Here is a 26,263-nt window from a genome sequence, read left to right as displayed (position 1 = left end):
TCTGGAGACTATATGAATCATTCTTAACGTTTTTTTCAATAGATAAGCATTGTACACAAATAATATGTACTAGCCTTTCATTCATTGATCACATTACTTAGAATAAAGTGGTAAATTTATCAATATTGTCATTTTCTCACAATCTCATTTATGAAACTGTAGTTAATGGTAACATAAGACTAAGGAAGCAATGACTGACAATTACAAAAAACTTTTTTTTCTACATTTTTTAGCGCTCTTGGAACCAATCCGTTATACTGTGATTGTAACGTGCGGTGGTTGTCTGAATGGGTAAAAGCTGGATACAAAGAGCCTGGTATAGCACGCTGTAGTGGGCCTGAAGAGATGACTGACCGACTATTGCTGACTACGCCAACACAGAGATTCCAGTGCAAAGGTAACTGTCCCCTCTGTACTAATATTAATGACATTGATTTCAGTCCAACCCTTGATCCCGAAGGGTGGATGGGACACTAATACCATATTGTAATTACATACAGTGTGTCCACCCATATCCTGTCCACCGCCATTAACTTGAGAGCGGCGGCAGCTATAGGCAAAGAAGTGGTGTCTACTGTAGAGGAAGCTCTGCTACAGTGGTGTATAGGTGCTCAGAGGTAAATAGGTGTATAGGTGCTCAGAGGTAAATAGGTGTATAGGTGCTCAGAGTTAAATAATAGACAATAAAAGTGGATAACCTCGGCACACTAAACCTCCCAAACTGAGTCAGAAAGTCACAACGGATAGTAATGCAAAATCACTCTTTATTGGTCCGTTTTTAGAAAAATATTTTTATATAAGCATATATGTTTTTGTCCAAACAAGTTACAAATTGACGTTTCGGCCTGAGCCTTCGTCAGATTGGACTTATCAAGAACACATATAATTGTGATAGGTACGTCAACCAAGAAAGCCGGATAATGCAAAGCAGTTTATATTGTTGTGTGCATCACTTGTCACTGCACAGGAGCGCGCTAGTACTGAACGCACGTCCACCAGCGGCGAGGACCTTGGCCTGATACCCTTCCGGTGCTACCGGCTTCATTAACCCTTGGCCATCCACTTAGAGGTACCTATATTCCACAGCACGCTTCCCATAAGGCATATTCTGTGGAAAACATCCCAGCAACCTTATACAGCTCCTGTGACAGCGCTATATTAGCAAGGCTATCATACAGCGTAATTCATATTAGACGCCACCACTCAGTCCTCCCCAGCACTCCTAGGCTGAGGTACTATAGCACCTGGCAGGTGCCTCATAATACATATTACCCTATAATGGTCTCTAAGCGACAGTGATGCACACAACAGTATAAACTGCTTTGCATTATCCGGCTCTCTTGGTTGACGTACCTGTCACAATTATATGTGTTCTTGATAAGTCCAATCTGACGAAGGCTCAGGCCGAAACGTCAATTTGTAACTTGTTTGGACAAAAACATATATGCTTATATAAAAAGATTTTTCTAAAAACGGACCAATAAAGAGTGATTTTGCATTACTATCCGTTGTGACTTTCTGACTCAGTTTGGGAGGTTTAGTGTGCCGAGGTTATCCACTTTTATAGAAGTGGTGTCTGGGTATAGTAAAGTAGCCATGTGCTACGCAATGAAACCACCTATAGCGCCACCTGGTGGAAAACAACAGAATTAGCATTTTTATCTCATAAACGGAACGATATAGAGAAAAAAAGGGAATTACAAAGTTGTAGTGCATCATCAATTCAATATGAATCGACACCTTGCATACAGAAATGCTATGATTAGAACGTATAAAACTAACAAGGCTGCGAACATCAAGCGATACCTCATGAAAACCTTCCTACAAGTCATTGGGTATGGTGGCTGCGTGGAGTGGCCTCCACGCTCACCTGACCTGACCCCATTGGACTTCTTTCTGTGAGGTGACATCAGCAGGTGTATGCGACCTCTCCACCAACATTGCAGGACATACGACGACGTATCACTGATGCTTGTGCAAACGTGTCACCTACCATATTGCACAATGTGCAGCAAGATACAGTATGCTGTGCAGAGTCCAGATGTGCATTGCAGCTGACAGTGGCCACTTTGAGCATCAAAGTTAAGTAAGCGCCATATGCGTGACCAGCATTCAATGTTTTGGGGGGGTCATGGGTTTCATATCATAGCATTTCTGTATGCAAGGTGTTGATTCGTATTGAATTGATGATGCCCTACAACTTTGTATTTCACTTTTTTCCTCTATCTCGTTCCAATTTCGAGATAAAAATGCTAACTCTGTTGTTTTCCACCAGGTGGCGCTATAGGTGGTTTCATTGCGTACCACTTGGCTACTTTACTATACCTAGACACCACTTCTATACCTATAGCTGCCGCCGTACTCAAGTTAATGGTGGTGGACAGGATATGGGTGGACACACTGTATAGAATTGTTTGTCACGTTGAGCTAAAGGAGTTTTGTCAAGTTCTTAAATAGGTAAAATTGCAAAGTGCTTGTAAAAACAAACAACTCTGCAACGTATATTAAATATTATATCGCCTATTAAAAATTCTCCCATTCTCAATAACCACAGAACAGCTCATTGTCTATGTTATCAACCACTGTGAGATGTCAGGCTAGCTAGTAACATAAGCAGCTAGTTGTTCAATATAAAATTAAAAACCTAGGTAAGGATCATGCGCCACATGTAGCCTCTATGCTTTAGAATCTCCTGCCGATGCACTAAAGCTGGCTGAGTCAGAGGATCTGGCCAGCTTCTGTCCCCTTCTTCCATGTTACAGATTAGTGATGGGCAGACTCGCAGATACCCGAGAGGTCCAACCAGGTTAAAAAAAATAGTTCACGCCCAGAATTGATCCTAGATAACTGGCCAGATGCCAGTCCCCATAGAAATCTATGAGTCCAAAATCCGGTGCTATAAAATGGTGGTAATAGGGATATCGGGATTTTAGCAGGCACATTATACTTATTGAGTCTCTGCGCCACTCTAACGCTACGTCCGGGGCCATTCATAATCCTTCATACATATTCACTGCTTCCCCTTCCCACCGCCAGTCCCCGCTTCTCTGGTTGCAGTCAGATGCGCCCTGACCCTGTGTAACAACATGTCTGACTGCAACCAATCAGAGGCGCTGTGCATGCATTTGCTGTACAAATAAGTAAATAAATAAAAAACTGGCACGGGTCCCCCCATATTATTATACCCAGCACAGATAAAGCATATGGCTATCGGCTGCAACCCCCAGCCGTGTGCTTATCTTGGCTGTGTATTAAAATAAGAGGAGTCACATGCCACTTTATTTATTTTTTTATTTAAATAAATAATTTAAAAAACTGGCTTTTAGTCCTCTTCAGTTTTGATACCCAGCCATGATAAAGCCAATAGCTAGGAGCTGATATTCTTAGGCTGGGGAGGTCTATGGTTATTAGGCCTCCCAGTCTAAATATAGCAGCCAGCAGCTGCCGAGCATTGTGGCCTCACTTTACCCACCTCATCCTGTTTGCCCTGGTGCAATGGCAACCGGGAGACATAAGATATTAATAACAGCTCATAGCTGCCACTCAGTCCTTGATTAGTAATGGGAGGCATCTATAAGATCCCCCGATTACTAATCTGTAAGTGAAAGTAAATAAACACAAACACGGAAAAAATCCTTTATTTGAAATAAAATACACAAAAAACACCCTCTTTCACCACTTTATTAACCCCAGAAACACCTTGTTTCTGACATAATCCACACTAAGTCCCATGGTAACTCCAGCTCTGCTACAGAGGTCACTCAGTTCAATGAAGTCTCCTGAGGTTAGGTTTCCTGCAATCACAGGTGGAGGACCGTGGGAACCTCCAGTTGAGACCGCAAATAAACTGAATGATGTCACCGCTCATTTCACAGCTCATTCTCTGCCTGAAGCTCACAGTGAAGCTCATGTTCTATTGCTGCACACTATCACTTCAGATGTAGCAGAGCTGGATTCATTGTGGGACCTCATGTGGATTACATCGGACCTGGGTGTTTTGGTGGTTAATAAAGAGGTGAAAGATGGTGTTTTATGCATTTTATTTCAAATAAAGGATTTTTTCAGTGTGTGTTAATTTTTTTTCACTTACAGATTAGTAGTGGGTCTCATAGACACCTCCCAGTACTAATCTAGGGCTTAGTGGCAGCTGTGAGCTGTTATTAACCCCTTAGCAATCTGATTTATCTATAAATGTCAATGTCACCATATTAAACGCATATCCCTACACAAGAATCTATTGTGTCTGAAGTAGACCCAATGTCAAGGAACTGCCCACTGATAGGGGATAGTAATTTTTCTAGCAGTCAGGGCCCACCGTGTAGAAAAATTTGCTGCTGGCGAGAGCAAGGAAGGGTACCATACCACCTCAGCAGTACTGTCACTGTTGCTTCACAGTGGCACTAGAACCTAAAGCGGTGCTCACTGTTAAGTCACAACGAAACCTTAAGGAGAAATGCTAACTGAAATATAAGAATGGACCTGTAGCTCCTGCCCAATTACAGGAACTACGAAAACGTAACCGGATGGGTACCCCAACCGCGGTCCACTGATTACCACCTCTGTTACCTCACAGAAATGTGTAGAATGAGATTGTAGCAAGTGTGTTACTGCAAATAATATGGTAGGTGGACATGTAGTGCCTGCCCAATTACAGGAACTACAAAACAAAAGCGGATGGTTGACCCAACCGCAGTCCACTAACCAACACATAAGGAGTCAGTGAGCTCTCTATGCTAGCTGCACAGACAGATCAGAGATACTGAGGGCGATGCGTGCAATGTCCCTGCCTAACCCGGCTCCACTAAGGTGGATGGAGGCGTGCACTCGTGTAAACTAGTAGATGCTGAGACCCTGCCTAACCCGTTCCACTAAGGTGCCAGGAAACGGTTAATGGTGTTATGCTAGTGGGTACAGAGTCCCTGCCTAACCCGATCCATTAAAGTGCAAGAAAGCGGGTAATATTGGACATCACACATGAGGCGTCTACCCCATGCATGCACCAAGAACGTCTGAGCACCGAGAAGGGTGCTGCAGGGTCCTATATAGAAAAAGCACCTCCCACAAGATGGAGGCGCTCCTGACTCAATCCACCAATCACCAGCGAGTTCGTCATCAATGACGTCACCCGCGATCAATCAGGAAGCGACACATCATAGTCATGTGATCTCGTGTCATCACTGATGTCAGCCGCAGCCAATAAGCAGCCAGCATGTCCCGGTCGTGTGATCTCGTGTTATTGATGATGTCAGCCACGGCCATTCAGGAAGCGACACGTCATAGTCATGTGATCTCGGATCACGACCAATCGACGATTGCCACGTGGCGAGCATGCTCAGAAGGAGCAAAAGGGGACTTAGAACAAAAAGCGTGCTTGCAAGCTCGCACATGCTCAGAAGCTCCACTACAGGACTTAGCCTCAGCCGCAAGAGTCTCACCGACGACCCGTAACACCCAAATATAGGGGTCGAAATGTTACATTTTATTGGGATTGCCTGTGCAATAAAGTCCTTTTATTTATTTTGGTGTGCCAAGCACTTTTGTATCTAAGTTTCTTGCAAACTCATTTTGCCTGTGAAGTATTCCTTAAAGCTAATAATTCTGCTCCATTTGTTCCAATATTGCCAGCCTTCCTTTATGAGTAGTTTTTTATTAATTCTGCGCAGTGCCCACTGATTGAGGCTTGACAGTTACACATACGAAAAAAAGAGAGGCGAGAGGCATGCACTGAGTAGTTCTGTGATGTATCTTTTCATAGAATTGGAAGCCTTCATTCTTGGTACTATACATCTCAAGACATAGGTGAACCTTTTGTAGAAAGCGCTCCACGAGACGCTGGTTCCTGGGCATGGAAATCCTATCCATGGTGCTTTCTGACAGGCCCCATAAATCACTATTCATATTGACTCATTTAGTTGTTTGCCTTAGAGAAAATTGCAATTACTTCATTTATATTTTATGATATCCAACGCCATAGCCAGCAGAGGAAATTAAAATTGTGTCTGTAGAAAGTGCATCTCTATGGAATTAACACTTAAAAACTATTTTAACATATAACTACTCAGACATCCCATCCCGAAAAAGGGTCTGCAGATACTAAGACACAAATCTTCTAATGAAAGTAATAATAAAAGACGTATAAATCAGACAGCGCCTTTCTATAGCTTTTATGGGCTTCATTATTTTAGGTATGTGGTTATTATTATTAAGCTGTGGATGTACAGTTAGCAGAACTCTCAAAGAATATCCTGATATTTATTATCGTTTAACCAGGCTTTATTGCAATGTAACTTTTTCCTCATTAGTATTGCAAGTGAACATCTCTGACTTAATAGTGTTATATAAAATACTCTATAAAGTGAAGCGCTGCAGTGCTTTTTATTATCAAGGGGGAAATGCAGCTTGTCTTAATGGAATATATAAAAAGGCATTTCGGAATTATTTTACAAACAGAAAACCAGTGACCTAGAAGCTGGGTGATCACCGAGCCGCAATTCACTATATGAACTAAAAAATTGCTGAAAATAAAAGACCTACAGATGAATGGACGGCCATCCTCCACTATGCATACATTCATGACCAGGCACGCAATTGATCAAAGGGAGTCTCTGGGGCTTCTTTTATCCTGTTAGGAGGAGGGCATCAGAGCGCTGACATTGTAGACACACTGCTGTTGTTTTAATGTGATTGCAGATAAAGACCTACAATGTGTAATGATTCGGGTCAGGCTTCTTCACCTCGCTGCCCCTGGAAATTGCTATTGATCTGTTGTCTGCAGTGCTGTGTTACCTGCTGCATGGAACCCAACAGTTTAATGGTCTTCATTTACACAATGGATTATGTTCGGAATCAACAGCACGCATTTAGTTAAAAAAAAACCTTGCTTAATGATGAACAATTCAATATCTAGTAATTTGTTATCGAATTGTGATAAACTTTAGGATTGCTGCATATCATAAAGAATCACAGTGTAGATCATGCAGATTACGGCAAGATTGTGCTTGAGGATACTTCCTCTTAAAGAGACTCTGTCAGCAGGTTTTTGATATCTAATCTGAAGACAGGGGTTAAAGGGAACCTGTCACCAGATTTGGAGACTATACACTGCGGGCACCATCAGTAAGCTCTTCTATACAGGATTCAAGAATACTGTACATAAGACCCCAGGCCACTGTGAACAACATAAAAAACACTTTTATAATACTCATCTAAGTGGGCGGTCTGGTCCAATGGGTATCGCTGCTCCAGTCTGGCGCTTCCTCTCTGCTGCGATTGCTGTCCTCCTTTTACCCAGCCCAATATGCATAATGTGTCCTACGTTATCCACACAGACCAGCATTGCGGTCATGCGCAGGCGCACTTTGATCTGCCCTTTTATTCTCAGGGATTATGGGATACATGAAGTTAAACCTCTCCTGATCAAAAAGGATGGCATATAAAAGCAATATGTCAATACTGTGATTTATGCACTGTGCATAAGATCATTGATCGCCATTCGCATACAGATGGGTGTGAGGACAGTGAAATAGAAAAAATATATCAAGTATATCAAATCTTAACTCATTGCTGAATTTCCAGACATACATGCAGTTAGGATTTGATATATTTGATATATTTTTTGTATTTATTTGATATATATCTTCTTTTTTTGGGTGGTAGGAGAAATCTTAGCAAATATCACAATATTGCTAGGTTGGCCATTGGTCACTTGCAATGTCTTTCTAAATAAGGGCCTGTATTCCTCGTGCCTTAATTTACGCTATAATTTATTATTTCTAAATCCTAAAAGAAATAGAAGCCTAAAGGGTTTTTTTATCGAGAAATTGTTAATAATCTAAAAACACACTGTACAATAGATTCTAGTGATTGGTTTAGAAATGAAAGAAAAACATTCAATTAGACCCCAAGTATCCCAAAGCAAGTTTAAAAATAACTTGGTGTTAAAGGAAATCTTTCACAAGTTTTTGTTGCCTCATCCGGGACCCTCATAATGTAGGGGCAGAGACCCTGATTTCAGTGATGTATCATTTTTTCGGTTGCTGCAGATTTGATAAAATCTCTACTTTATCTGTTGCAGATCTAGCAGATCTCTAAATGCTCAGCCCTGTATAACCCCGCCTACACCATTGATAGACAGCTTTCTGCCTATGCACTCTGAAAGTTGCCAATCAGTGGTGGGGGTGGGGCTACACAGAGTGAATTTATGAAAACTACAGCAAGCAGCCCAGTAAGTAACATAACACTGGAATCAGGGTCACTGTCTACATATTATGCTTCTCTCTGAAAAAATGGCAAAAAACAGGTGAGAATTATTGTTTCTGAGTGGATAGCAATTAAAGCTTGATATAGTAAATAGCATAACAGTCTGTATACATCCTGATGCTCTACTGTGCAGAATATTCTGGGATTATTGCTACATGTAGAGATAAGGTGATTTGATATTCCACACTTGGTTTTTTGGCACCGGTACCTTTAATTCATAACCTGCCAAACATACTGACTGACCCCGAGCAATATTTTGGCCAGTTTAGTGACATTAAATAAATTGCTGAACTTCAGGAATGAGTCTGTATTTATTCTATTCCTTTTATATATATTTTGGCTCACATTGCCGGTATTGTCTATGCAGATTTATAACATGTGTTCATGATTAAAGACAATATTAATTGGTTTTTCCTAGGTGGAACTTTACAGCAAGTATTTTAAAGCCTATGTTCCAAGTTGAAATATCAGAGCTAATAAAAAGCATGTGTAGTATGTATCTCGTAATCTGCCCCTTAATTCTGAAATAGGGAAGTAAGGAAAGGTCAGCGATTGTTAGGCTGCAGTTATGGCTGCTGACAGGAGAGCAAACCACTTTTTGGAGATTTCCTATCAATATGTTTTGTGTAAGGCATTTGAGTAAATCCTTGTCATGGATTTCAGCCAGATTCATATACTCATTAGTATGTATGCATTGTATGTATAGTGATTGCCAGGTCGATTGTTAGATGCAGTATACAGCAATGCATCCACTTTGTACAATACCGCAAATGTAGATAATAATTGTGTAATGTAGTGTTAAACATGATATTATATGGAGCTCTAGTAAAAATGGGTCACGTGGAGTTTTGCAGAAACTTTTCCAACTGTCATGGCGGCATTGTACTCTGTTCAGATTTCAGATTCTGATACTCCGCTCGATGGTTTCTTTGGTGTCTGGGAGCAACACAGACAGACTTAGGCGTCAAACTGCTGTGTGCTGATTCATAGGCAGGCTAGCAAGAGGTAATCTCTGTTAGTCTGCTTGTTCCTTTTATCATATGTTGTGGGGAAACTTATCTCATCTGCTCCCCTCCTATTTATGCTGTTGGAATCCCTCTACCCATGCCAGCTATAGTTTATTCTATGTTGGTCAGGATGTCTGTGTTTTAGTTGTGCCTATTGCTTGGCGTGGTTGTAAAGTTTACCCCTGTTGTTTTATGCTTCTTTCGTGCTCTTGTTTTTCCTTTTATTGTCTTTTCCCTCAGTGTGTGCTTTTTTTTTTTTACCTTGTCTGTGGTTTTAACACACACTCTTGCCCTGTCCCTCCCAGGAGGGAGAGGGAATCATATCAGGAGTGGTCAGGAGCAGGCCCAGGAAAGAGACCCAGGCCTCTACACCATCAGGAGTATCCATGAGATTAGGGATAGCATAGGGTCCCCTAGCTTAAGGGATAGCTTAGGAGCCTCAGTTCCCCGCTATCCCAAAGTCATTGTGGAAACACCTCAAGGCTTTATATGCTTCTTTGTGTGTTTTGAATATCTATTACTACTACTTGATTTTTTTTTTTTACATGACAATCTTACTATTTACTTTTTCTCTATGACTTCTTACATTTCAGGCCCAGTAGATATCAACATAGTGTCAAAATGCAACCCGTGTTTCTCTAACCCCTGCAAGAACAATGGGACATGCACCAGCGACCCTTTGGAATTCTACCGTTGTACTTGCCCTTATGGATTCAAGGTAGATCATGTTGATGTTCACTATGTGCTACTTGGATATTTAGATGGAAACTGATCTATTTCATTCAAGGCTTAAACATTGTCAAATCAGTAAACTTACTAACCTACTAAACATCTTGATAATTACACCTTGAAATTTGAAGCTAAAATAATATAAATCATAGTGGTGCACGATATAATTTAAGGTAAGAAAATTCTCCATTCATCTATCAATTTATATTTACCCTTGTCTGGTACCAAAAAAAAAAATCACAAGTTGTAACAATCTGCATTTGGTCATATGGACCCCGTGGTACCAGACAAGGGTTAAACAATTGTGAGGTATAACTCTTGACACATGACGGCTCTAAGAGGAGACATATCTAGTAATCTACACAATGTTGAGGTCTCAGTCGCTGGTCAGTAGGCGTCACTTGTACATCACTTTTAACTGTAAGCTTTTGCTCTTTTCTTTTTCCTATACTGAAAGGAATTTAACACCAAGGTCATAAAAATAAATCTGCAGATGCGGAAATGGGGGAAGAATAAAACAATCTCTGCAGTGTGAACATTCCACATTTCCTATTAGAAAGCTTTTATGTAAAATAGAGTTCATATGCTTGAATATTGCACATTTGCTGCCTAGTCTTGACTCTAGCTTTAATTTTGGTTCTCAAATTCTTGTCAATATTGTTTATTTTTCCAAAATCGCACTGTTGTTCATGTTTAGTTGTGGAACACCTAGAAAAATCAGTTTGATTTACTTTAGTAAAATAAACTTTACTTTACCAAAGGGGTTGTTACCATTCACTTAAAGTTACCAATCACCAGAATTCTCCTATATAACCTAAAGCCAGTGCTATACTGGTACTCTCATGCTGATTCTATACATACCTTTATGTGTCAGCTAGGATGTATAGGTTTTGAAATACTAGCAAGCAAAGTTTGTAAAATGAGCAGCTTTTTGATTGGCAGCAGCTGCCGATCAGCTGATAGCTATGATGGTTTTTGATAGTGATTCCTGCCCTTTTGCCTTTTGTTCCTCCCCCTGTTATTTATGCTAATTCTATTATAGAAGCATTTTACTAAGTGGCTAGAAGGACCTCTGCTGATGTCATACACATACATGTGACCAGAAGGGGTGAGGCCTCAGCTAACAGAAAAATAATGTTGCTTCCTGGTATCAGCTATGTTGGCTGAGGCCCCTCCCCCTCTGGCCACATGGGTATTACATCAGCACAGGTCCTTCTAGCCACTTAATAAAATGATTCTATAATAGAATTAACATAAATAACGGATAGGTAGGGGGCAGAAATCACTATCAAAACCTACCCCAGCTATCTGCTGATCGGCCGCTGCTGCTATTCAAAAAGCTGCTAATTTTACTTGCTTTTGTTTCAAAACCTATATATCCTAGCTGACAACTAAAGGTATATATAGAATCAGCATGAATGATAGTGTCAGTATAACACTGGCTTTAGATTATACAGGAAAATCCTGGTGATTGGTGCGCTTTAAGATTCTACTCGAGCTGCAGTTTATCAAACAACAATCCATGCTTTACTCTCCTTCCCCGAGTCCACCGACAGGTATCTTCCCTTCTCCTGGCATTCACTGAGGCCCTGACATCATATAAACACTTGGCAGCCAATCAGTGGGCTCCACAGCGCTCCGTCAAGCACGTCAGCCAATGTCAGACACTGGGAGCAGCGGTAGAGCCTCTCTGGTGGACCCAAGAACAGTGTGGTTTGATGCTTTAAAACATACTGCAGCCAGGGTAAAAATCTAACTGAAAGAGAACATTTAAATCTAATGCTAATGAGAAAGTCTAATTTTCCCATCAATATGTAACGGGAAAGTTAAAACACATGACGCCAGTGCCGCAGCCAAAGCCAGACATCCAGAGCAGTGGTAGAGACTCAAGGCTGGACCTGGGGACAGTGACTAAAAAAAGGTTTGTTGTTGTTTTTGTAAAAAGAAACCCTGTGCCCAGGGACCATAAATATGACAGGAAACTGCCCCTATTAAGATAATCTGTCAGCAGATTTTTGCAGTGTAATCTAAGACTGGCATGGCATATGGGGCTGAGACCATGATTCCAGCAATGTGTCACTTAATAGGCTGTGTTGTTCTAATAAAATCAGTGTTTTATCAGCAGAAGATTATTACTACAGGAGTAGGTATCTTTGCCTCCTAGTCAACTACTCTATGTAACCTCACCCCCACCGCTCATTAGTAGCTTTCTGTCAATATACAGTATACACAGATATCTGTCAATAAGTGGGGTGGAAGGGCATTCTAACCACTGTTAGATCTGCAGCAGAGAAAACAGTAATTGTATCAAAGTGACAGCATGCAGAACAGCAAGAGAAACCTCGCTGGAATCAGGAACTATGCCCCTATAACATGCTTTTCTCAAAAATCTGCTGACAAATTCCCTTTAACTGACTATAATTTTGGTAGCCAACCAAAAAACTCAAAGATGCATTAAATGTTATTACATCTTCAAGGCATAAAAAGGGTTTATTATTGTACAATTAAGAAATGTGGGCAATTTCCAGAATTCCCATACAAATGGGAAGAGAGCGCCACAAATACAGTCTGTTCTATAATAATAATAATAATAATAATAATAATAATGTGCCGCCCCTGCAGAAGTCGGACTGCTCAGATCCGGGGGTTTTTCTGTGGCTCAAAGGTCCCTGGACTCGGGGCTCAGCGGCCACTCGAATAAAAGGGGGGATTATTTACAAGGGGACAGTTCATGACGCCACCCGTGGTGTGCGGTAAGGGAGTACCGCTGCTGCCGATGGGAGTACCCGGGGCTGATGGAGCGGGGCAGCTAGATGGTGATCCCTCCATGGGTATGGAAGGCCCCGAAGACTCCTGAGGTAGGTGGAAGGTTATGGTGGAGGTGATTTGGGCAGGTAAGGCCCTGGGGAGGCAAGTGTACTCACACAGGCGGTCCAGTTGTTAGTGCGGCCAATAAGCAGACTCTGACACAGAAGTAAACCAAGTCTCTGGGTGTCGCTGCCACTTTGGGGAGCCTGTCCGGTTTTCCATTCCCACTGGTATTGCTTAGTGGTCCGGAGTATGCCTCCATGCACAATTGTGTAGATGTTCCTAAGTGACCCTTCGGCCTGAAGCTGTCAGGGTCCCGCTCCCTATAATAGAATAGTGGAGCTGTGCTCTCGATGGCTGGCACTTGGGATTTCAGAGGACTGCATAAGCTGGAAAGTCTATCCCCCTCGTTGTGTTCATGCCTTCGATCTCTGAGCTCTAGGGTAAAGTTCATAAAGAGGCTATCTTCCACAGATGAATTATCAGGTTGCGTGAACCTACTCCCTGATCTAGGGTCCTGTACCCCGCTGTGCTCGGTACCGGTCCAGTTACTGGACTTCTGGTGCCAACCGTTCTCCAAAACTAAGTCTGGGCACCCTCTCCCAATACCCTGCGACCGAGTCTCCAACTCCTCTGGTCCCAGACCACCGTCTGCGACCCAACCAAGGTCACACAGGGAGCTACAACTCCCTCAGCTCCTCACTCTCTGAGGGCTACTACTCAACTGACTTCCTCCCTCCCACCAGTCTGCCTGACCCCTAAGTTGGTGGCCCTATTCCAGCTAGACCACCCACTGGTGTGAGGTGTGGTTAGGATTTTAGTGCTGATAGAAGCAATACCAGTAGTTAGGATTCCAGAACCATGGAGGGTGGGTTCTTCACCATGAGAGACAGGGGTGCAGTTCCCTGTGACACCCTAATGTAGTCTGGGGTGTCACAATAATATTTATTAATTTATATAGCGCCATTAATTCCACAGCACATTACATACATTGGCAACACTGTCCCCATTGGGGCTCACAATCTAAAGTCCTTAACAGTATGTATTTGGAGATAGTGGGACCTGTTCTAATACGGCCATTTAATTAAGTGGAGAAAGTTTTGTTTTTGTGGCATTTTTAATAATAATTGAACATTCTAAAACTCGTCTGTTGAGAGAACGTCATTTTTTCGTGAATTATCTATAATTGAGGTATGAGTTTATGTCTATAAACATGTTAAGCTATTAATTGTGATGTAGCTGATGCTGCCAGGTATGATATTTATATAGGATCAATGCTGCATGCTACGTTTACCTAAATAAACTATAAGGACCATAACCAAAGGGAAGCGTGCACATTAGTGGCCATCACATACACTAATTATTGTAAACCTGATTGGCTCGTGATTCATAACCACCAGGATTTGAGGGAAACTACAGTTGTCAGACCTAAATGGGAACCATATGAGGTGTACCATGCTGCTTTCTAGAAGAACCAGGTTAATTAAATAAGAATGTCTTGCTTCCTATTCACCAAGCAGCCCCACACAAGTCTGCCCATATGGAAGCCATTCCCGGCCCTTTATAAATTGTCCGAAATCTGCTTTCCGAGCATTTGTTTTTACTTGTTTGATGTCAGTTTTGGGAAATTCAGTGTAGGGCACTACATCAATGAAGTAAAATAGAAAATACCTAACCTATAGCGTTATGGGATCTCTGGACTTTATTACATCCTGCTGCAGTAATGAAGAATTCAATGTAAAGCGCTCAGTATGTGCCATGGAGAATTTTATGAACCAGGAATATGGCAGTTTCCTAATTTTGGATTCACCTGGTCATTAGGTGATACAATATAGCTGAAGTAATACTTTCTGAATACAACATATTGAAACCCAATATGATAGAACACATACACATTGTCCTCTATGGGCATGTTTTTAAAATAATAATAATAATATTAATAATAAAAAATAAAACTAATTATTATTATTTAGTATTATTTATTTATTGATTTTTTTTTATATTTTATCCCCCTAATTGCAAAAACAGAAACTGAGATATCTCTGCTTATGATACTATTAGTAAATCAAAAACACACACTTAAATCAATGAGTCTATGGCAAGATTTATCCAAAAAGTAAGGGCAGACATTTTTTTACGGACATATTGTAACTTCTTAAGAAATTATTGTGATTATAAGTATTCCATGTTTACAGCCCATAATTCTGATATGAAGACATCACCTGCAATCAATATAAATTATAAAATGATGATAATTACAGTCAGAATAATCTGTAGAAGTTTTTTCAGCCTCAAAAAAATCACGGAGGACTTAAACTTGGACTTCCTAAAGTATTGTGCCTATTTTAATAGTCGTGTTGCATTGAGTTCATTGAGCTTATTACCGGGATTCTACTTTAAATTTAATGTTACATATTTTATGAATCAAAACCTGCATCTGTGAAACAATTTCTGTGCGTAATGAAGTGTTAGAGCGCCACCTATAGGTGACTGATGTAGAGTTTATGCACCCAACACTAGCAAAGAAGAATTAAGTTACAATAAAATGTTTGCGTATTTTCATCTACTAATTATATTTTGTAAGTAGTAGATGCTGGTGAGACAAAAAAGGCACAATATAGGGTTTTATCCTGGTGGAAAGGGATAGAAAGTATAAGGAATTCCTCACCTGGGGTAGTTGTGCAAGTCACAACTACTATGAAAGGTACAGTGCCTTGCGAAAGTATTCAGCCCCCATGAATTTTTCAACCTTTTCCCACATTTCAGGCTTCAAAGATAAAGATAAAAAAATGTAATGTTATAGTGAAGAATCAACAACAAGTGGGACACAATTGTGAAGTTGAACGAAATGTATTGCTTATTTTAAACTTTTATAAAAAATAATAAACTGAAAAGTGGGGCGTGCAATATTATTCATCCCCTTTAAGTTAATATTTTTTTGCGATTACAGCTGGAAGTCGCTTGGGGTATGTCTCTATCAGTTTTACACATCGAGAGACTGAAATTCTTGCCCATTCTTCCTTTGCAAACAGCTGGAACTGAGTGAGGTTGGATGGAGAGTGTTTGTGAACAGCAGTTTTCAGTTCTTTCCACATATTCTCGATTGGATTCAGGTCTAGACTTTGACTTGGCCATTCTAACACCTGGATATGTTTATTTGTGAACCATTCCATTGTAGATTTTGCTTTATGTTTGGGATAATTATCTTGTTGAAAGACAAATCTCCATCCCAGTCTCAGGTCTTTTGCAGACTCCAACAGGTTTTCTTCAAGAATGGTGCTGTATTTGGCTCCATCCATCTTCCCATCAATTTAAACCATCTTCCCTGTCCCTGCTGAAGAAAAGCAGGCCCAAACCATGATGCTGCCACCACCATGTTTGACAGTGGGGAGGGTGTGTTCAGGGTGATGAGCTGTGTTGCTTTTACACCAAACATATCGTGCATATCACAAGCATTGCGCCCAAAAAGTTTGATTTTGGTTTCATCTGACCAGAGCACCTTCTTGCACGTTTGGTGTGTCTCCCAGGGGGCTTGTGGCAAACTTTAAACAACACATTTTATGGATATCTTTGAGAAATGGCTTTCTTCTTGCCACTCTTCCATAAAGGCAGATTTGTGCAGTGTAGAACTGATTGTTGTCCTATGGACTCTCCCACCTCAGCTGTAGATCTCTGCAGTTCATCCAGAGTGATCATGGGCCTCTTGGCTGCATCTCTGATCAGTCTTCTCCTTGTTTAAGATGAAATTTTTGAGGCATGGCCAGGTCTTGGTAGATTTGCAGTGGTATGATACACATTCCATTTCAATATGATCGCTTGCACAGTGCTTCTTGGGATGTTTAAAGTTGTGGAAATCTTTTAGTAAGCAAATCCGCCTTTAAACTTCTCCACAACAGTATTATGGACCTGCCTGTTGTGTTCCTTAGTCTTCATGATGCTATCTGCGCTTTAAACAGAACACTGAGACTATCACAGAGCAGGTGTATTTATACGGAGACTTGATTACACACGTTTGGCTTATATTTATCATCATCAGTCATTTAGGACAACATTGGATCATTCAGAGATCCTCAATGAACTTCTGGAGTGAGTTCACTGCACTGAAAGTAAAGGGGCCAAATAATATTGCACGCCCCAATTTACAGTTTATTCTTTTCTACAAAAGTTTAAAATAAGCAACACATTTCTTTCAGCTTCACAATTGTGTCCCACTTGTTGATTCTTCACCATAACATTGAAATTTTTATCTTTATGTTTGAAGCCTGAAATGTGGGAGAAGGTTGAAAAATTCAAGGGGGCCGAATACTTTCACAAGGCACTGTATATACATATAAAATCTATTACTGTCACATAGCATGTATCCATATTGTTAATCATGTAGAATGTAAATCGTAGCTAAATATACTGTATATTTTGTGTGCATTTCCTATACATAAAGTGCCTTGAAAAAGTATTCATACTCCATGATTTTTTCAACATTATTTCATGTTACACCCTCAAACTTAATTGTATTTTATCAGGATTTTATGTGACATGCTAAAACAAAGTAACAAGCATTTGTGAAGGGTAAGGAAATAATTCATAGTTTTTCAGCATACTAAATATATAAACCTGAAAATTGTGAAGTGCATTTGAATTTAGCCCAAGAGTCAATACTTTGTAGGATCACCTTTCCATGCACGTACTGCTGGAAGTGTTTTGGCTTATGAGTGCTTTTTCAAAGCATTGTAGACATTTCTCTAGGTCTAGATTAAGCTTGAATGATGCTGAAAATATAATGATTCATAGTTTTCCAATATATTTTTAAAATATAAACCTGTAAATTGTAAAATGCATTTGTATTTAGCCCTCATACTTTGTAGGACCACCTTTCCCTGCAGTTTCTGCTTCAAGTCTTTTGGCTTATGAAAGCATTGTAGACATTTCTCTATGTCTAAATTAAGCTTGAATGATACTCAAAATATAAAATGTCCCTATTGTAGCGTTAAACTTTGTACCTATAATACTTTTTTAATCTGACTATATTTGTTACTTAATTTTGCTGAATCCAGTGTGCAGGGAAGACACCCATACTGTAGGAACAGAAACAATTGACAAATGCATTGCAAAATGTGTACTGGGAATAGATAATTTAATTTTAGACCCAACCAAATGACATCTGGAGTAAGTCTTAGTCTTTGAAATTTCATCCTATTCATCTCCTACGGTGAATGATTTACAGACCTCAGGACGTGTCCTGAGCTTTGAAATCTGCATTGTTCCAATAAAATGTCATGGTTGGTTGTAGACCTCCACTTCTAATCCTTTGGACAGACTCTTGCAGCTAAACTTGGTATGGCCTCCTGTAGGGGCTTCTATAATATAGCTGTTTAGAGAAATGGCTTAAGTATTTTCTAAACGTAAACGATTCACTATACACAGTTTTCTGGCCAGCATGTTCTACGAGTATAGAAAGCCAACAAACAGAAGCTGCCCCAAACTGCTAAGAATTTCTTTGGCACACAGCCTTTCTTTAACACTTGTGCCAGCCCTGGAATCTGAGTAACATTCCCAAGCATTTGCCAGTCGGTATCTGATTTAACTGCTGATTTTGTTATGTTACTTTGCATTAAGCTCTTGTATGCAGCCTGAATGGTAATATAGATAAATAGCACGTGAAAAACAATATCTCAGACCATGAAGCCACACATCGGCTGAATAACTAGCACATGTAATATGGCACCTCAAGCTATTAGTACGTAAAGCTTCTTATATTTATTGACAGTTGTATAGAGTTTACTAGATTTTGTAAATAATTGTATTTATTATAATAATAATCTTTCTATAGCGCCAACATATTCCGCAGCGCTTTACAAATTCAGAGGGTCATATACAAACGTTCATAAGCCACAGATATAGAAGACGCAATAATAAAAGCAAAAATGACAATGCTCGTAAGAGCTTACAATCTACAATGGGTTGAGGTGGAGGTGACATGGTAAAGGTGCTTATTTGCAACGACGGGTCAGGCATCTTGAAAAAATGGAGGATAGATAAGGCAGAATAAGCAGTCACCAGCCAATCTTTATGATGCTTTTGAGTGCGGTGGAGTCTGACGGAGAATTGTGTTTTGAGAAAAAGTGGAGGAGCTCTATATGAATTGACTTTGATTAGGGAAGATGATATGCAACCCTAAAAAGATCTGTTCTTAAGAGTATCTGAAGCTGAGTAAGTTGTGGTTCATCCTAGTTTCTTGGGGTAGAGCATTCCAGAGGATTGGTGCAGCTTGTGAGAAGTCTTGGAGTAGGGAGTATTAGGTTCGGATTAATTTGGACGTTAGTCAAAAGTCGTTTGCCGAGCTTAGAGAACGGGTAGGGTGATAGATAGAGATGAGGGTGAATGTAGGGGGGCGCCGCACTGTAGAAAGCTTTCTAGGTGAGAACAAGCAATTTAAATTGGATCCTGTGATATATGGGCAGCCAGTGCAATGACTGGCACAGAGAGGAGGCATCCGAGTAGCGGTTAGCCAGATAGGTGACCCTAGCTGCAGCATTAAGAATGTACTATAGAGGAGAGAGTCTGGTTAGGGAAAAACTAATTAATAGAGAGTTTATAGAGAGTTTATCTACCTACACATGTCACCATGGCTTCATCTTTATCACACGTGGGTAAATTCAGTAACAGGTTAATTTGATTGAACATTTTAAATTTGTTTTAGTTCAAAATCAACTAAATCCACCATATTAATTCAGCTTTAGTTGGCAGACTTTGAGGATTAAGCAGGAAATGATGCCCGTCGCATCTGGCAGACAGAAATATCAGGAGACACCTGACTTAGGCTTTACCTGCCTCACCTTTTTATTTAACCAGCCGAGCAATACTATTACTATGGGAGCAGTTACTGATTACAGTTAAACAGTTATAGTTCCTTATAACACAGAAAATTGCTTCCCACTGGTGTCCTCTATCTATAGATGTTACAATAATTCTCACCAATTTTTATAAGAAAACTAGGATTTAGTGTTCTTATATAGAGCAGCCCATAGCTAGGTGGACAGAGGGACCTGGTCTTTTAGTGCCGCTGGGATGTAGCTTTCTCTATATAAGAATAATAAATCTAGGTGGCTAAAGGACACTTATTGTATATAGACTATATGAATCTGAAGCAGAATCGATGACCAACCTGAGCCAGTGTACCTGTTAGTAGACGTGCAATGTGTAGGTGCATATTCACACTGTAACCATTAACAGAAAAATACTAGAATAAAAACAATGAGTTTATACATTCACACTGTGACCATTAACAGAAAAACACTAGAATACACACAATAAGTAGATACCCTACAGCATTTAAATGACTAGTAGTAGTAAATAATATAGGGTACTTAGTTGACATTTTCTTGATCAAAATAGTGTCAACTAAGTACCCTTTGTTATTTAGGTTTTGCATGGCAGTGAGGTATACTGGATTAATCACTCTCCTGCACCGCCTGGTGACTCAGAGAGAGAGAGTGTGATTATAGGAGGCCTCCTAGTATCCTAGTATATTGGGCAAGGATGTATACTGGACGGGAGGTATACTGAGGTAATCACTCTCTTGCTCCGCCTGGTGACTCAGAGAGAGAGAGTGTGATTATAGCAGGCCTCCTAGTATCCTAGTATATTGGGCAGGGATGTATACTGGGCGGGAGGAAAGCACTCTCCTGCACTGCCTGGTGACTCAGAGAGAGAGTGTGATTACAGTCGGCCTCTTAGTATCCTAGGGCAGTGATGTATACTGGGCGGGAGGTAATCACTTTCCTGCACCACCTGGTGCCTCCGAGACAGAGTTTGATTACAGTCAGCCTCCTAGTATCCTAGTATACTGGACGGTGATGTATACTGGGCAGGAGGAAATCACTTTCCGGCACCACCTGGTGACACAGAGAGAGTGTGATTACAGCTGGCCTCCAAGTATCCTAGTATCTTAGGGCAGTGATGTATACTGGGTGGGACGTAATCACTCTCCTGCACCGTCTGGTGACTCAGAGAGACAGTGTGATTACAGCTGGCATCCTAGTATCCTAGTATACTGAGCGGTGATATATATTTGGTGGGAGGTAATCACTCTCCTGCACCGCCTGGTGACTCAGAGAAAGAGTGTGATTACAGCTGGCCTCCTAGTATCCTAGGGTGGTGATGTATACTGGTTGAGAGGTAATCACTCCTTGTGACTAAGAGTGATTACAATTGGCCTCCTAGTATACTGGGCAGGGACGTAAACTTGGCGGTGACGTATACTGGGTGGTGATGTATACTGAGGGGTGACGTATTCTGAGCGGTGACGTATACTGGGCGGTGACGTATACTGGGTCATGATGTACAATCCTTGTCAAAAATTCTGTCGCTTTTCCATGTTATGTAAATAAAACCTTATAATCTGACTTTAAATTCATCCATTGGTTTCATAAATTACTCTTTTGAAAGCTGAAACCTTCCCAAATTTGGTTTAGGTTATGAAAATAAAGTTGCTACAACGCTGAAATATTGATCATTTAATGAACACAGAAAGGTCAGATTTTGGCAAGACAAAAGTTTTGTCGCCCACAGAAAGTAATGTGAAATTCAAACAAATAATTAACTTCTAATACAAAGATATGTTGCATAACGCTGGTGAATGAAGTTGTGGTGCTATTAGAGCCATATTTAATATTTTGTGTGACTTTCATGGGCTTGAAGGACTGCATCCATGCGGTTCAACAATGATTCATACAATTTATTGATGAAGTCATCAGGAATAGCAAAGAATGCAGTCTTACATGCCTCCCAGAGTTCATCTAGATTTGTTGGTTTTGTCTTCGAAGCTTCCTCTTTCATCGTACCCCAAACATGCTCAATGATGTTCATGTCTGGTGACTGGGCTGGCCAGTCCTTGAGCAGCTTGATCTTCTTTGCCAGGAGGAATGTTGTTGTAGAGATGGATGTATGAGATGGAGCAACATCCTGCTGCAGAATTTGACTCCTTTTATGATTGGGAATGTAAGAGGTAGCTAATACTTCTTGATATTTTAACCTATTGATATTGCCTTCCACCTTGCAAATGTTTTGCACAACCCCATACTGAATGTAACCCCAGACCATGATCTTTCCACCACCAAACTTAACTGTTTTCTGGATCCATACGGGCTCCAGTAGGTCTCCTGCAGTATTTTCGGCAGCTGTGGTATAATTCAACTGAAGATTCATCAGAGAAATCCACTTTCTGCCACTTTTCCAGCATCCATCTGTTTAGCAGGCTGTGAGACTTGGCAAATGCCACATGTTTTTTTAATTGCCTTTTGTTTAGTACTGGCTTCTGGGCACAGATTCGACCATGGAGGCCGATTCGAGACAGAATCCTAGAAACTGGTCTAGTTGACTCAAGGACTTGAGGTGACCAGGCCTTTTGGAGCTCTCTGCAGTGGAAGAGGGGCTGGCGTTGGATTTTCAAACCAACAAATGTTCCTCTTGAGCAGTTGTCTTGCGGGGTCTGCCGGACATAGGCTTGTCAAAAACATCTCCAGTCTCTTCAATTCTTTTTTTAATTCTCTGTACTTGACGCTAAGACACATTAAAGATGCCAGCCACCTCTGCGGTGGATCTGTTCTTCAGCCTCTTGATAATCAAGGCTTTGGTCGCAGGGTGGATTTTTGGCATGTTGTCAGAGGTCAAGTTGCAGTTCAACTGAAGGTCTGGGGTGCTGGATTTCTTTTTATACACACCCACTAATTAACTGATAATTTAGTGAGCACAGGTGAGGATGTAAACTAGGATTGGGTGCATTATATGACACGCCGACAAAACATTTGTCTTGCCAAAATCTGACCTTTCTGTGTTCATTAAATGATCAATATTTCAGCTTTGCAGCAACTTTATTTTCATAACCTAAACCAAATTTGGGAGGGTTTCAGCTTTCAAAAGAGTAATTTATGAAACCAAAGGATGAATTTGAAGTCAAGTTATAAGCTTTTATTTACATAACATGGATAAGCGACAGAACTTTTATCAGGGACTGTATACTGAGGGGTGACGTATACTGGGCGGTGATGTATACTGGGCAGTGACGTATACTGGTCGGTGATGTATACTGGGCGGTGATGTATACTGGGGAGTGACTTATACTGGGCGGTGACATATACTGGGTGGTGATGTTGACGTAAACTGGGCGGTGATGTATACTGAGGGGTGACGTATACTAGGCGGGAGGTAATCACTCTCCTGCACTACCCTGGTGACTCAGAGAAGGTAGTTACACGGCTATTTCCCTGCTATTCAATCTTTTCTTTGAGTAACCGCACTTCAAGTTAGCCGGTACTCAATTTTTTTTTTATTCTAGTTACCTTCAAATTAATAATATCGTAGCAGGTAAATAGCATTTTTGCCAATGTCAGAGTCAATAAAAAAATGAAGTATAAAATGCAAGAAAAGTCACTAAAACATAGCTGCAATTCTTCAAAATTCTTTTCCAGGCGATCTTTTTGTTATTTCTTATGCAGACTTCAATTGATTGTCATCATTTCATCAGTAACTGAAATCCAAAATATATCTCCCAAAAGACACATGAAATTTTACCTAAAATTTGTATTGGTTTTCACAGATGAATGGATGAGGGATATTTTATCCCAAGTTTTAAAACCACAATTCGAGAGAGGAAGGAAAATATTTCCCATAATTATTCGACTTTGGAACAAAGCATATATGGCTGTCCTCGATGCTGTGATCATAGCAAGCTATCTTAGTGTGTTTAATACTAACTGACATCCCTCTGCAAAATCCTGTATTCCACGGCCATGTGCATTACAGGATAAAACCATAAAGGACAATGTATTATACCCAGGGTGGCCATAAATCATCTTGATACAAATACAGATGAGGCTTATGAGTGCCAAGTAGGACTACGTTACAAGCAAGCAAAAAGCTCAGGATTTATTAAGAAGGACAAGAATTTCTCTAGAAAGTGCAAGTGGCGTTGTAGCTTATTTGATTGTATGCCAGATGGAGACAGGCTGGCAGGAATAGCAGATAATGTCAGAGAGTGTCTAGCAGAAATAGATCTACTGTACTATAAGATCCAAGTGCCTTTTTTTAGGCATCGAACAAATGAATAATTAGGTTTAGTCTAATATATTACATCCAGTGTGCTGGAAAGTCTCAGCACCAGAGCACAGACGTCAAAAGAAATCTAATATTTCCCTTTAGGATTTCCTTATACAATAAGGTTCACTTAAATGTAATTAATTACAAATAAGAAAAGGAATATGTCTTGAATATTGTTATCAATGGACAATTCACCATTAACTTTTCAATTATTAACCCACAGTAAAACATACGGGTGCATTTGAGCCTTTTTTTGCATAGTTTTTGCCGTTTGCCTGTTTTTTTTATTTGTAACAAATTTTTCTTTTAATTTGAGTCTTTTTTATACTTGCAATTGTGGATGTGGTTTGGGATTTCTGGATAGTTTTTTGCCTGATTCACAATTTGCAACTTTTTGAAAAGTCACAAAATTTTTGCACAAACTTTGAAAGATTTTTGCTCAACTATTTGCAACATTTTAACAAATATGTGAACAAGTCGCAAAGGTTTAAAGACCAAAATAAAAACCATTTGTAACTTTCCATGCCATTTTGAAGACTTTTGTGCAAGAAAACAGCAACACATACTACAAGACAAAAAAAAAATTACTTAATTAAAGCACCACTGCAGTGTTTTTTATTTCAGCACTGGAATGGTGCTTTAAACCTAAAGGCCACTTTACACGCAGCGACATCGCTAGCAATGTCGCTGCCGATCGCACCCGCCCCCGTCGGTTGTGCGTCACGGGCAAATCGCTGCCCGTCGCGCACAATATTGTTAGTCCCCATCACACTATACTTACCTGCCTAGCGACGTCGCTGTGGCCAGCGAACCGCCTCCTTTCTAAGGGGGCGGTTCGTGTGGCGTCACAGCGACGTCACACGGCAGCCGTCCAATAGAAACGGAGGGGCGGAGAACAGCCAAAAGAAAGACACGCCCACCTCATTGCCGGAGGACGCAGGTACGGTGTTGTTTCTCGTTCCTGGGGTGTCAAACGTAGCGATGTGTGCTGCCTCAGGAACGATGAACAACCTGTGTCCTGCAACAGCAACGATATTTGGGATTAGAACGACGTGTCAATGATCAACGATTAGGTGAGTAATTTTGATCGTTAGCAGTCGTTCGTACATGTCACACTTAACGACGTCGCTAACGAGGCCGGATGTGTGTCACGAATTCCGTGACCCCAACGACATCTCGTTGACGATGTCGTTGCGTGTAAAGCCCCCTTAAGTCCCTGCCTCCTAACAACATACTCACTCTCTGGCGTTTTCATTCTTTTTTAGCTTCATTCTGGTCTACATTGCTCCATCAGCAATAAAATAAAAAAAGCTATATCTCTGAAAATGCAGCAATGTCTCCCCCAATTTTTTAATCTAAAAAATTGTTTTTATTGTGTAAAAGTGGCAAAACATTAAAAAAATTTACATAAATGTGGTATCACTGTAATCATTACTGACCCGAAGAATAAACCTGTGTTGTTACTTTACCATACAGTAAACAGCATAAAACAAAAATCTCAAAAAACTATTCCTGAATTGCTGTTTCATGGTAATTCTACCGGCCAAAAATCTGAATAAAATGCGATCCAAAAATGTTATGTGCCCAAAAATGTCAACTTGTACTGCAAAAAACAAAACCTCACATGACTCTCCCAAAATGACATGGCGTCCACTAATGATTTTGGCCAATTTTGCAGTCAAATGGCGCTCTGTAATACTATTGTATGTTCTGAGGATTTCGATAGCGTTAGGGCAATGACAACCAGAGACGAGTTCTTGGTACAAGATGTTTATAATATGTAACCACGGTAGGTACAGAACGGAACAAACACAGCAGAACAAACACAGGAAATACTTTCCCGAAACGGAGCGAAGGGAATTCCCGGGGCCACGCACCGGACTCCCCCAGGGAGACCACCAGAGCGAACCCCTATACAGGGACTGTCCGGCAATCACCCCGGAAGGCCTAAATGCGCAGCAGCCGGGACACAAGGGGCAAGTGGTAAAGTCCAGAAGTGTCCGTACGGGATGATAGTCCAGAGTGGTTACAAACCGGAAGGAACCGGGCAGAAGTGCTGACCACAGACGGCAGACGGAGTCCGGGCACAGCTTGAAGAAACCGGGTATGGTCCAGAGTCGGTCGGTAGTCTTTCAGGAGGATCCAAAGGCAATCAGGAATTAGAAGCAGCAAGGCAGGAGCACACAGCAAGCAGTATACTCAGGCACTGGACTAGGCTTAGAGGCGGCCTTTTAAGCAGCTGGACAGGAAGTAGGGCAACAGAACAGTAAACTCCATGTTAACCGAGGGCAAGCTTTTGTCAAAAGAGAACTGGAAAACCCGGAAACCTGACATTACTCCCCCCCCCCAGAAACGGCCTCAGGACG

The 26,263-nt window shown here is 40.8% G+C and overlaps 1 protein-coding gene across 3 annotated transcripts in view; it reads left to right on the top strand.

Moving 5' to 3' along the window:
* SLIT3 (slit guidance ligand 3) overlaps positions 1-26,263 on the top strand; it is an 878,603-nt gene that overhangs the window by 740,002 nt on the left and 112,338 nt on the right. For all 3 annotated transcript variants that reach the window (XM_075344498.1, XM_075344497.1, XM_075344499.1), the window contains 2 exons: positions 234-397; positions 9,860-9,984. In XM_075344498.1, coding sequence (XP_075200613.1) covers positions 234-397; positions 9,860-9,984 — 289 coding nt within the window. The remainder of the gene's footprint in view (positions 1-233; positions 398-9,859; positions 9,985-26,263) is intronic.

The sequence above is a fragment of the Anomaloglossus baeobatrachus genome, chromosome 4 (genome assembly GCF_048569485.1).
Source record: "Anomaloglossus baeobatrachus isolate aAnoBae1 chromosome 4, aAnoBae1.hap1, whole genome shotgun sequence".
Lineage (NCBI taxonomy): Eukaryota > Metazoa > Chordata > Amphibia > Anura > Aromobatidae > Anomaloglossus > Anomaloglossus baeobatrachus.
This window is presented reverse-complemented; position numbering and strand designations above follow the sequence as displayed.